At 42.0% G+C, this 13,486-nt stretch overlaps 1 protein-coding gene across 3 annotated transcripts; it reads left to right on the plus strand.

The window, feature by feature from the left end:
- Positions 1-1,691: 1,691 nt before the first annotated feature.
- dpr4 (defective proboscis extension response 4) lies at positions 1,692-11,281 on the plus strand. Of its 3 annotated transcripts, none has more exons than XM_018098007.3 (6): positions 1,692-2,593; positions 4,921-5,117; positions 5,841-5,995; positions 8,194-8,404; positions 8,513-8,770; positions 9,737-11,281. In XM_018098007.3, the coding sequence occupies exons 2-6, from the start codon at positions 5,033-5,035 to the stop codon at positions 10,000-10,002; spliced, it is 975 nt and encodes a 324-aa protein (XP_017953496.1). In that variant the 5' UTR covers positions 1,692-2,593; positions 4,921-5,032; the 3' UTR covers positions 10,003-11,281. The 3 variants fall into 3 exon arrangements, with proteins under 3 accessions (XP_017953496.1, XP_017953495.1, XP_089116480.1); XM_018098006.3 differs by having other exon boundaries at positions 1,692-2,583; XM_089260354.1 differs by lacking the exon at positions 1,692-2,593 and adding an exon at positions 4,750-4,848.
- Positions 11,282-13,486: the final 2,205 nt, after the last annotated feature.

The raw sequence follows: 13,486 nt of genomic DNA on the forward strand, positions 1-13,486 counted from the left end.
TTAGCATAAGACGCTATAGAAAGCTTGGCATGTAGTCAGATTAAACTAAGTTCCCTATGAACTGGCCGGGGTTTGTAAAGCAAACAAAGCTGTGTAAGTTGCAAACATTTATTTTCTTTTATTCTTTACGAACTGTTCACCACATCTAAGCACCTATCTGCGACATCAAAGTTGATAATGTGTGTAGAATACATTTTTATTTACGCACTGGCCACAACAATCAAAAATGCCAAAAATAGTTGCTTTTGTCCTCTCTCTCTATCTGTCGCTCTCGCTCTCTCTCTCTCTATATATACATATACTTTTATTTAAATTGATATAGGTATATTTATATATATATTTGCTTATTAGTCCTATATATATCCATCTATATATATTTATATATTCTATTTAGCTTAGGAAATTCGCAATGAAACTGCGAACTTGTAACGCTTGAGTGCTCTCATTGTCCGCTAGGTGTCGCACTTTGGCATTTATGCATTGTTCTGCCCACAAGCAAAAATTTACATTCAGCCGCGTACCGAGCGTTTTTCTAGTCAAGCACTCTCGACCGAAAATTTGGGCACTTTATTTATTAGGCTGTAAGCCGGCCGTTGAAATGCCCCGCCGACTTGCCCTGCCCTTCAGGCCGGCGAGGGCCGACCCCAGCTTGGCTCAGACGCAAAGCCAGGCGCTCATCGCGTCCCTCAGCTGTCCGGCCATGTTGTGCGGGTATATTTTGGACGGCTCGCTGCGGGTGTAGGAGGCTACGAGGATACGCTTTCGACAGCAACATTTGCAGGCAATAACACGCAACATTTGACACGGTAGGCCGAGGAGACCGCAGCAGCAGAGGCGCCACCTGTGCATTGCAGGTGCTTACTGGGGTAGGGGCAGGGAGGGGGATGGTGTCGGAATGGCCTCACAAATCTTTCATGACTGCGACGCGTGTACATAAACTCAAATTGGCCTATAACTGTCTGTTCAATTGTTTTTGTCGCATGCGACGAGTACATGGGTCGGCGGGGGGCGCGTCGGCGGGCCTTGCATACCTACATATTGCGGTAAAAATCACATTTCTGTGGGCTAGCGTAAATCATTCATGTGCGTTGCAAAGCCCCCAAATGTCGACTATATTAATATGCCAAAACGAAGACATGTATACGGCGAATATTCATTTGTACGTGACTATTGAGCACGTTGCGCTCGGGTCCGCATTCCGAGTGCCAGCCCAGCCGATGCCATGCGATGCGATGCGATCCGATGCGATGTGATGCGACGTCGCGACGGGACGAATTGAGTCGAGTTGAGGCAGGTTGTGCTAATAACCCAGTTAACCTTAGAATCGTGGCCACACACTCTCTATTTCAATGCTCTCTCTGTCCCTCTATCTCGCTCTCTCTCTCTCTCCCCCTATCCCTTACTCGCCTTGCCACCTGCAACAAAGTCAACCCCTTTGCCAGAGCTTTAAAGTTGGGCGAAACGTGTTTTTTTGTTGCCCACTTTGGTGCTTATTAAAAATGTAAAGAAAAACGCAAATTAAAGTTTCATTCTCTCTCTCTCTCTCTCTCTCTCTCGGTATCTCTCTTTTGTGCTCGATGCGATTGCGCTGTTCGCTCTCGGCGCTAGCGGCGCTCGTGCACGATGCTTCGGCTGGCATTCGGCTGTTTGTTGCTCTCGGCCAAGGTAGACAACGACACGCGCTGGCTGCTTGCCTGTCTGATGAATCAGTTCCAATACGTGAATCCTGCCGCTAGGATGCACGCTTACGCGCGGTCGCTGCATTGATAACTTACATTGTGGCACATTTAAAATAAAACAAATAAGAAGAGAAAGATAAAAAAACAGCTTAAGCATAAAGGAAAATAAAGTACAACAACAGCTATTTAATAACTGTATTCCCAGTCAAACCAACAACAACAATAAGAACACGAACGTTCATCACGTACGAGACGGATACACAAAAATGCGAAGCTCACGCGCGCGTGTGTGTGTGTGAGTGGTTGTGTGTGTGTGTGTGTGTGTGTGCGAGTGAGATTGTGAGTGATTGTATCGGTGTGTGTAGTGCTTATATGGCATACCTATAGAGCTGTACCTAATGTGCCCATGCATACATATACATACATACAAATAAAATAACACAAAGGCAACGTTGTCGCCGCTCACCTCGACTCTCCGTCTCTGTTCCCCGCTACCTGCCCGCCGCTTGCCGCTCTCCACTAACCGCTCACCGCTCCCCGCGCGTGTTCGCGCCCGTGCTGATTGTCGTTGGTCGAGTGCTAAACGGAAATATTTGGTAGTCCAGACTATTGCCAGAGAAAATACATATTTATAAAAAAATACAAAAAAAGCAAGCGAATAATAAAAGCAGAACGTAAAAGAAAAACACAAACGCTGAGCCGGAGAAAGCAACAATGCCAGTCCAAATGAGCGGCAATTGAAGCGAGAAATGTGTGCACACGTAAACGTTGAGTTTCCAGTAATTATTCCGCATTGCGCAATCGATTGTCAAAATAAATCAACTCTATACAAAAAATAGAATTCTCAATTGGGCTGGAAAATGGCAGCGGGACAAAAGCAATGCAAGGAATACCCAAAGAACAGGTGCTTAAAGGTAATTTATTTCCAAATATTTCATTTGAAAAAAAACAACACCTAATTCGATTTAAAACACGTTTTAATTAATTGTTGGAAATATATAAAGCTTAAATAGCCTAAATAAAATGTACTTGAACTGAATAAAAAGGAGAAGCTTAGAATCAAAAGAATTAAATAGTGTAATAACATTATAAATTTAAAAATAATATATCAAATATATTCAAATATAATATAAATATATACTGTTTTAAGAAGAAATATAATAGAGCAATTAGAAGCTCTACATATATTTATATATATTTACAAAATGGTCTATATTATTATATTCTATGTAATATACAATCTTTTATGTCCAAAGAATATAATAGAGCTGCTCGCAATTTCTTTAGAGGATCATCAAAGAGCATCTAGAGAGCTAGCAAAAGGAAAACATCAAATGGACAATACAAGACTTTTAAAAAATAATGGCGGGGCATATTTTGAAAAAATTCTACACCATATGGTGCCTAGGCTCTAAAGAGCTCGCTTTTGTGTGTGACATTGACAGATATGCGGTTTTCAACTGCCGTTCAGAATTGTAGCTTAGCGGCTGTCCGGACCTGACGTTTGTTTGTTTGATTTCCATGGAAAACTGACGATTCAGGCCTCGGGCGATAATTCTTTATAATAGCAGCGCAAAATGCTCATGCAAAAAAGGGACAGCGGTCAGAGGCGCAAACACATAAATACATATACACCCACACACACCCACGGACGCATACACAGATACACTGAAGCTCGTAAATATATATATTTTAAGCGGGGTTCTGACCAAAACAAATAGCGGGCCACACGAACCCCTTGACCCGAGTCACGCAGCTAATTGGACTGACAACAAATATATATGTATGTATATATCTGTGTGTGTGTGTGCACATGTACACATATATATTCAGTTTTGAGTAATGGCCCCGGATTATGAATATTTTCCCGTGCTAAATATATTTTCATGGAATTTTAGTACTTCTGCCTTCTTCGCTTGCACCATCGCAGCTGGAGAAGAAAAAAAATGGTTCTGCTGTTCCGTTAGCTCACAATGAATGAGCGAAAGAGCTATATAGCCATAATATTCCATCATAAATTGTACACGTAATTTATAACAAATACACTGAATATTACGAGTACTTGGCCGCTGGAGAAATGAGTACTAAAGCGTATAAATAAGCACTAACTTGGTGATAAAGCCGGCTCGTTTATCTAAGAGCCGTACGCTGAACCATGCAACTCCCCGAAATAGTAATTACAATAAATTATTCTATTAAGCACTGGCTGCGGCCCAGCTCCAGCTGGAGCTCGACTAGCCCCCGTTTATTCAATTGCTCTGGAATTGGGGAACATTCACAATTCCATTTCTAATTCAATCTGGCCCTCGAAAAGTGTGTGAAGGATATTCAAGTTACAAATTCGAAATTCGATAAATGGGATTTAGCATCAGCAATCTGTTATTAGCATTTACAGTTCACAATCTGTTTAATTCGAGATTGAAAGCATTTCAAATAGCTCATTATTAAATTGCTCAATCTGGAATAGAACTTAACGTTTAAATTTAATATGGATTTCTGGGAACTTCATCAAAAATGTACTCTCTTCCCGATTCTATTCCAAGAAGCCACCATGTCTATTATAAAATATTTATTAATTTAAAAGTAAGAAAAGACACCTAAACATGGCAAACATTTGCATAATTTTTCAAGTAAGTCGATATTGAAACCAAAATCCAGCAAAGGTTCGTTTATTCTTGTTTTATATTCTTATGTAGCCTACATTTCAGAGCTGGCCCACGTTTATAGCTCAGCCATTTTTATAGCTCCTAATGCTGCGATTTGCAAATTGTGTGCCCTTAGCTAATCGAATGAAATGGCTTAAAAGGCACTCAAATATAATTTAATTCCTAATTTATAAGATAATCAAGCATATTGCTAATTTTGCGTGGTCTATTTCATGATCCACTGCTGCAATGTCATGCAAATGTGATCTATTGATTGTTTTCTAATCAAATGAGCTGTGTTAATAATAATGTACGTGTGTTTATAGACATTAGAGCTTAGAAACATTGATGACATTTCGGGAGACTGATATAAAGTGCATTAAAATAAGTAAATGTGCGGTTGACCAGATCAATGTGTGTTGATTACTCCAACCTAACCGTTTTTGCGCCAGAAACCCCAATAAATATAATCCCTAATCCCTACATATTCATTGCTGCCATAAATAAAATATATGCGATGTTCAGTGTTGTATACTTAGAGTCCTTAGTACATATTGTAATGGCAAGTCAACAATTTATTTTGTATTCTCTTCCAGACTCGCACAGCTTAGGTCTCGTTGTTAAAGCCATATTAAAGGTCCGAGCAGACAGCAACACTAATAAAGCAAAGGAAAATCAGCTGCCAGAGTTCATCGATCAACGTGAATTATGTCGCAGGACATGAAATACAGTTGGGGCCCCACCCTCCGAGTGCTTTGGGTATCACAACTGTGGCTGCTGCTGCTGCTGTTTGGTAAGTTTCAGGATCAAGATGCCAGTGACATGGCATTTAAATCGACACGAAGTAGCATGAGCTCATAATACTGCTGTTTATTTTATATACATACATATATATATATATAGAGAGATATTTATACATACATATATACTCTGTGCACACAGCGCAAAGTGTCGATTGACTAGTGAAGCCAGTTTGTTCAGCTGCCAGTATTTGTTTTTGTACTTGTCGAACTTTAGATCAGATAAAGTGTTAAATATGGCGGGGCACGCCCCTTTGCGGTTCGCAAGTGATTCACAACCTTTGCAGGGCTAGGGTCACGAAATATGTTTTGTTGGCTCATTAATTTCCTCGTTTGAATGCAAAGCTAACAACCTTTTGCTTGCACGCACTCGCGCGCTCACGCAAATCGCATAAATCTATATTAGCTGCAGTTTGAAAGACACCGTCACAGGTTGAGAGTCACAGGATAATAAAAGAATTTGCCAAATGCTTTATGGGCTTTGCTTAACAAGGCTGTTAAGTGATTTTGGGCTTAGCTTGACAATTTTGCTGTGGCCCATTAGAAATTTCATTTTGGCAGCGAACTGAACAGCAAATGGCTTTGGGTATGAAAAAAGCGTAGCATACTTTCCGGCACCTCGACATTTAGCTTTGTGCACAGAGTATGGCGCCGTCGTTTTCTTTTTAACGACAGCCTTCTTAATTATTTTTCTTGTTATTTTTATTACGACACAGAGAGCGGGCTGGTCATCAGCGAAGTGCCTCCACATTACTGGGAAACCCCATACTCCCAGCCGTATTTTGATAACTCCTCGCGGCGCGAGGTCACGGCGACCGTGGGGCAGGCGGCGCTGCTGCATTGCCGCGTGCGGAATCTGGGCGACCGGGCGGTAAGTTGAACGATGTTTGGGGTCAACCCAGGGGCACGCAATTAAAATGCGCCCAGAGTCAAAGCCAAACATTATATATGTATGCATGGCGCACAGACTGTGGGACAGGGACCGCGCCTACAGAGGGACAGGGCAGACAAACGACCTGCGGCGAGCGCCTGGCAGATTTGTAGATTACTTTTAAAAGATTACGCCATAAAGTTGGTGGTCTAACCACCGCAGACCCCAGCCCCCCAGCCCCCAGCCCCCATTCAGCCCACAACCCACAGCCCTAACTCTGCTACGAGAGCTGACTGCCTATACCCGTCTCACTCATTTGAAGTAACCAGTACTCTTTCTTTCTCTCTCTCCCTCACACGCACTCGCTTTCTTTGTCCCTTTCTCTGTCGCTCTGTTCTGCTGTCTCGCTCGTTGGTTTGTTCTTCCGTTGTTTCTTGTTCTGGTTCGCGCATTTGTAACACGGCTTCGCTTCCGCTCTCAGCGATTTGTTAGCAAATGCAACAACAGGCGCTTCCTCCAGCTAACCTCATCCAGCCACGCCTCCTGCTGCTACCACATTGGTTGCTACCTCAAAAGCGCTGTGGCTGTGCAATTATGCGGTGTAATAAATTTTGTGCTGTCCGTGTTTTGTCCCGACCCGCTCACCTCCGCTCCGCTGCCCTGCTGCCCTTCTGCCATTCTGCCCTTTGACCCCAACGACAGCGCTGTCAGCGAGTGCGTTCTGTGTGTGGGCCAACTTTTCGCCCAGACAGTTGAATTGAGTAATTAACGCTTCGAACTGCAAGACAAACCGAGTCTGACAGACAATCAGCGAGTCATTCAGCCATTCAGTCATTCAGCCATCCAGCTAGTTAGTCAGCGAGTCACCCAGTCAGCTATTCAGCCATTCAGCTGGTTGACAACGTGTTTCTAATCCTCGACAAAGACAAACGCATTGTCACGTCTTATATGCAGCTAATTGGAGGCGAGCTCGCACAACTGAGTGTCAATCACAGCTGCGATCAAAGATAGAGAACACAAGAAAGTACAGTTGGTGACAAAGATTAAATGTGCTGTCAGTTAAAGAGGAGATAGGTATACCAGAATGTGTTTTTAAACAAAGAATTCCAAATGAAATGCCAATTAAACAGTTTATTTTAGAGACCTTAACAAACACTCTTCCCATATTTGCCACGTTTAAACTAAAAAGGGCTATAGGAAAATATCTTATTAAATATTTCATAGTTGCAAAAAGCAATTATGGCACACTTTAATATTCTTTTGGAGCAACATAGAGGTTCGCATTCATAAATGTTCCATTAAATTTCTTAATTAAGACAAATGTCAATGCGCAATATTCATGAATGTGTTCACAATGGCTTATAACTATTCACAATTACTGGGCAACATTTGCCAACAAGACTTATATATTTTTTACTTTGGCTCTTGTCGTTTATTTTAGTTGTTGGCTTAATTTTTTTGCATTCACTAAAAGGGGTTAAAACAAATGTACAAAGTTTTTTGATTTTTTTTTTCCTTTTCAACAGTTGCAAAAGTTGAAATCGGTTTAAGGAACTTCAAACTATGGCTTAAATTCAATTTGTTGAGTTTCAGTTAAAACAAATGGAAGCACAGGTCGCAACATTTTCCCTTTGATTTAGTTTGGGGTAATTGGCTGAGTTTAGTTATAGAGCCCGTCAGCTCATAGGCGACTTAAGTTGTCGGGATTGAAGTCGCGTTTGTAAGATCCCAAAGTTTGCATAAGTAGCAACTGAAAATAATTATTTTGTGCCTAGATTGTTTATTCTGTTTGAGAATCGTTATTGATTGCAAAAAGATTTATAATTGCCAGCTTATAAAAATGTTCTTGGCTGGTATTTATTTATATAGAGAACTACATACATATATTTTTACGAGCGAGTTTCATTAGAGCACTCCACTCTACTCTTGCTGCCATTAATTAACGGTTTACTTAATCTCCCCTTTAAAAATAGGTAAAAAACAATGCGCGCAACCCCACAGGAAGGGTGCTTAAGTCCCGAAGTCCGTGAACAGTTAATTATACGTGTATATATAAGACAACATTATATGAATAATCGGCTTAGCTCAAGCTGGATTCAATAGCCCTTACAATTTTGAATTGCCTTTTGTTTGAATGTTAAATGAGTTTTTATTTCATGGGCTCTTTCTTCATTTCCTCTGCTTCCTCTCCTGTGCAGGTGTCTTGGATACGCAAGCGGGACCTGCATATTTTAACCGTGGGCATATTGACCTATACGAACGATCAGCGCTTTCAGTCGCTGCACTCGGAGGGCTCCGACGAGTGGACGTTGCGCATATCTTCGCCCCAGCCACGGGACTCGGGCACTTACGAGTGCCAGGTATCCACAGAGCCGAAAATCAGTCAAGGATTTCGCTTGAATGTTGTGGGTAAGTAGCTATGCGGGTGTGTGTGTGAGTGAGTGAGTGAGTGTGTATGTGTGAGCCCTTTACTTTTAAGCACGGGAGCAATTATTTGTATTGTGCGGTTTTTTACAGTGTCGCGCGCTAAAATTCTTGGCAATGCGGAGCTGTTCATCAAGAGCGGCAGCGACATTAATCTCACCTGCCTGGCGATGCAGTCGCCGGTGCCGCCGTCGTTTATCTACTGGTATAAAGGCAAGCGGGTCATGAATTATTCGCAGCGCGGGGGCATTAATGTCATCACCGAGCGCTCGACGCGGACCAGCAAGCTGCTGATAGCCAAGGCCACGTCCGCCGATTCCGGCAACTACACGTGCTCGCCAAGTAGCTCAGGTGAGTTGTCTCCGCCAAGCAGCGGTGACTGTCATTTCTCTACCCCCCTCCAGCCTCTCCCTCTCATTCTTCCTCGCTCTCTCTCCCTCTCTCTCTCTCTCTGTCTGTCTCCATCTTTGTGCCTGTCTCTGGCTCTCCTCGTTTTCAACATCTTCATCTTCATCTAGTTTAGCACCAACGTCCTTATCCGCCTGTCTGAGTGTCTGTGTGTCAGTTGCAAGTCTCGTTCTATGCCCGCTGGCAATTAATGTGACGTCGCTTGCCAACGGCATTTCCAGCACAACCAGCACAACCAACACAACCAACACAAGCAGCACAGCCACCTCATGTCACCTCACCACCCTCGCTCCCTAGAGATGCGCACGTGTCGCTTTTTTATGGCAGGTCACAAACATAAAGATGGGTACGTGCAAAGGTCGTGCTCAGGTTACTTTCACGTCGCTTTTGATATGTGTGGCATTCGTGCCGAGTCGGGCTTAAGTCGTATTATACCTTGTTGAGTCGTGTAAGTTTTGATTCGCGCTTTGCCATCTGTTCAATGTCCTGATATTTGAGATAAATTTGCCTGCCTCCAAGTTGTTTTCCTTCGTGCTAAGCATTCTCATATGAGCTCACTTTGACGCGCATTATCTCATGCTGAGTTGCAAGAAAATTGTCAGAGATTACATTTAGTTGTAGTCTTATTTTGTCAGCTCAACAAATTAGATTTCTCAGCTTATTGCAAGTTAAGTGAACGATACAGAGACTATGCAGAGTCATATTTGCCCTCTCTTGCGAGGCACTAGGCACGAGCACGTTACGAAAATAGATTTTTCAGCACTCAGACAGCGTAGGGAAGTGTTACCACCAGGCGCCATTCATGCTCTTGCGCCTCCTCGGCCATCCTCACGTTGCACTCTCCTTTAACAGCATCTTTGTGTGTTTTACTTTATGTCCTCATCTTATGCTGAACCTATCTATGTACAGACTCCGCCTCGGTGGTGGTGCACGTCATAAATGGCGAGCATCCGGCGGCGATGCAGCATGGCAACAGCAGCGCCAGCTCCTTGCGCTCGATGTGGAGCCCAGTGCCTTTACTAGCCATCACAACGACGACAGCTGCGGTGGCTGTCACATGGAACTGGAACTGGAACTGGAACTGGAGCAGCGGTGGTTGCTTTGTGGCATCAACCGTACTGTTGCCGGCGGCGCTTGCCAAGTGGTGCTGGAGCAGAAGCTGGAGCCTGAGCTGATGGTGGAGCAGCTGTTGCGGCACGCTGAATGACAGCAGCCCCGGCCTAGTTGGGGCAGTTGCACTTATCTTCTGTTTAGTGTTAATGATGATGCATTTAATGTGTGTGTATGTGTGTGCCAGCAGCTCGATGCGGTTCATCAACTGAAAAGGTGTGTACATAATGCAAAAGTCCTTTAACGAGTATTATCTTTAAGAAATCCAAGTACGATATGCCAGTCAAGTTGACTTAAAAAAAGTATTAAGATGAAACATTTTTAAAACGAATAAGCCCGAAGCTAAGCTCTAAGATTGCATTCATCCATTGCATATAATCCAGAAACGAAAGTCTTTTCATTTTTAATTTTTTGCAAATATAGAAAACAATTTCCTTTATTACTTTTCTGATGCAGCTTGCTGAGAATTAATACATAAATAATGTTGGAAATACGAGTTTATGTTGCAGCAATATAAAATAAGAACGAAATGAAAAAAAAACCAACAGAAGAGAAAGGAAAACTTGTTTGAGCGCGCGCCATGAAGTATGCAGTAAAAACTTTGCAAATTTGAGTTAAAAGCGTTTTATGTTCCAGCTCAGCTTTTGTGCCACTTTTGTATACAAAACTCACCTGTAATTCCTTGTCATAATATATAGTGCAAATATATATACATAACAATACAGTTCACAGCAAAGTCCAGCCAAATTACACGCAATTTAATTTTGATTTCCCTTTTGGATTTAGGCATAATAGCAAAATGAATACTGAAATAACAACTGTAATGAATCGTGCGGCCAGCTACTGTGTATATAGTATCAATATTTGTTGTTTATCGGCTTGCATCATTCATTATTATTGAATAAAACTATTGCATAATAATAACACAAGCACAGAAATTACAAAAAAGGGATAATCCTACTACAAAATGAACCACAATAATAACGGTATTTACGTGTTCTTTTAATCATTATGTATTCATTTAATTTTTCTTTTCGTTTTTTTGGAAAAATAACAAATAAAAATTTACAAATATTTCAAATCTGTGTATATCTATAAGATCTTGTCTGGCTGTCTGCCATCAAGCTCTATGTAGTCCATCAACGTGTAAAATAATTATAAAATTGATGATTAATAACTGTAAATTTAGTGCTCGATTTTAAGTGGTCTTGATAAGACTTTTAAGCGATAAGTATAAACGCCCCCAAGTTGACAACTTTCAAATCACAAAAAAAAAAAAACAAAAACGAAAATTGATTAAATATAATAAATAAATAATGTTTTCTGTTTAAATACAAAAAAAAGGAGAAATAAAAATAATTAAATGAATAATGTTTTCCCATAATAAAAGTATGGTTATGGTTAAAATATAAATGCAAATGTTTGGATTTTAGGTGCTTGGGCAAAAGAAAATGATATATGAGAGGAAACCTTTGGATGCTCTTAAGCGAAGCTGACTTAAGAGAAAGGGAGAACGAGATGGAGAGATACACACGGCAGCAGCTATGGCAACTCACCTGCGTGTGTGTGTGTGTGTGTGTGAGTCGTACACGAATGTATTTAAGTGCTTAGCGCTGCGTGGGCCAATCAAAATGCCTTTTGTTATTAGCCGCAGAGCAATTACAAAGTGCACTCGTCATAAGAGTTTATACTCAACCGAGTTTAAGCTCCGCTCTACGGGCGATACACTCACGCTCACGTGTAAATTTCAACTCGACAAATTTCACACTCAATGCTGGAAGCCGCTTAGTTTTGCTAAGCCCCTCGCTGAGCTGACTGAACAAAGCGAAATTTGTGGGTGGGTGGGCGTCAAATGGAGGTAAGTTGGCAACAAGATGTGTGCTTGATGGCACTATTAGCCAAGTTAAATAATATATTAACGGGCGTAGCATTGGCAAATTGAGTTAAAGCCGTTTTGGGGGGGCATTAATTTGCGGCCTAATGATCGATGCTAACGAGCAAAAAACGTTACGTATTATTTATCCTATTATGTCAATATTTAATTAACTGACCAAATGCGCGAGTTTAGCACGCCTTTTCAGTTGGATCCTCTTCATTATGTATACAATATATAGCGCATGCTGTTCGCCCCCAAAAAGCCGACAGTTTTTGCGGCTGAAGTGCACCCGAAATGAAAGACTAATTAAGCGGCTTATTTGCGCGTATTAATAGACCAACTTGTGGTCGGCTTGTGTGTAAGCGACTGCATATATGTGTGTGTGTGTGTGTGTGGGTCAACAGCTACCATAACAATAAAAATAAGAGCAACAAACATTGTTGGCCCATAGCTCTGACCATTTATTTATATTTCGATTTAAAAATAGCAAACACACAAATGGACTTATAAAACTCTCTGGCAGCTTACGTGCCGGTGCCGCAGGGGAAGTCACAGAAAAATACAGAAGAAGGAGAAGGCAGAGAGAGGGAGAGAGAGAGACAGCTATAGAGAAAATACAAAACACAAAACGCAGAGCACAACAAGAAAATGAAATCAAAAAATAAAGAAAAAATAGAAAAAGGGTGCAGAAGTCAAAAGGAAATAAATGGCTTTTCAAGTCTTATTTACTCGAGAGAGCAGAGTGTGTATGTGTGTCGGGGCAGGGCGTCGAAGGGTAATACCGAATGGAATCAATGTAAAGGTCACAATTTATTCAATTGCCCTGGCCAAGATATTTTTATAGCGTGTTCATGCGCCAAGGTCCAGACCTAATCCCAAATCACAACGGAATTACAGACTGGTAATGGGTATGTTGCGGATGGGGCACCGGAATAGCGAGCGGCTGGGTTCAAAAATCCAGCGTATAATGGCCAATTGATAGCCAAAAGGCATTAGCACGCCAGAGCGAAATTCCCCAGGCTGAAAGTCCGCAGCCCTCCGCAGCCCTTCGCCGCCGCACACCGGGCCCACAGTTCTGCTGACTCAAAGAGAGCAAATTTTTCGCAAACTCACTGAGAGACACAAAATATTAAGTTCAAATGTAGCAGAAATCCAAAATACGTGCCATGCAGTAGTAAACAGCAGCAGCCGCTTGACTCCAGAAGCCCAGCCCAATCCGAAGCGCCACAAGCTCCGGCTCAAACCTTGGCCATGTTTAGGTGTGGCTTATGAGCGTGTGCTTGCGTGCTTGTGTGTGTGTGTGTGTATATGGGTGCGTGTGTGTATGGGTGCGTGTGTGTATGGGTGCGTGCGTGTTTCTGTATGTATGCGTGAGCTGAAAATCACGTCTTATTCAATGCGTTGCTTTGAAAATTTATTGAGGGATAGGTCAGAATATTCATACATCGATATTTCTCTGCTTTATGGATGCATTTCATTTTTTCTCTTTATATATTTAATAAAAAATTGCTGCCAACCATTGAGACGGAGACAAATGATGGCCAGCGCGTTGCCACGACTACGTAATGGCCAAGGTAATCCAAAAGAAGCTGAAGTTGAAGCTGAGCAGCTCGGCCCTGTGCCCCGCATTCAGCGCCTGCAAACACTTAAAGCTATTAAATATTTTATGATAT

This window comes from Drosophila navojoa, chromosome 2 (assembly GCF_054131105.1).
Source record: "Drosophila navojoa isolate 15081-1374.11 chromosome 2, UAZ_NAV_1.0, whole genome shotgun sequence".
NCBI lineage: Eukaryota > Metazoa > Arthropoda > Insecta > Diptera > Drosophilidae > Drosophila > Drosophila navojoa.

Bases quoted from the DNA above. Each gene is read 5' to 3' on its own strand.
- dpr4 (XM_018098007.3), top strand. From the start codon at position 5,033: ATGTCGCAGGACATGAAATACAGTTGGGGCCCCACCCTCCGAGTGCTT. The intron at 5,118-5,840 runs GTAAGTTTCAGG...ATTACGACACAG, and splicing joins GCTGCTGCTGCTGCTGTTTG to AGAGCGGGCTGGTCATCAGC. The intron at 8,771-9,736 runs GTGAGTTGTCTC...ATCTATGTACAG, and splicing joins GTGCTCGCCAAGTAGCTCAG to ACTCCGCCTCGGTGGTGGTG.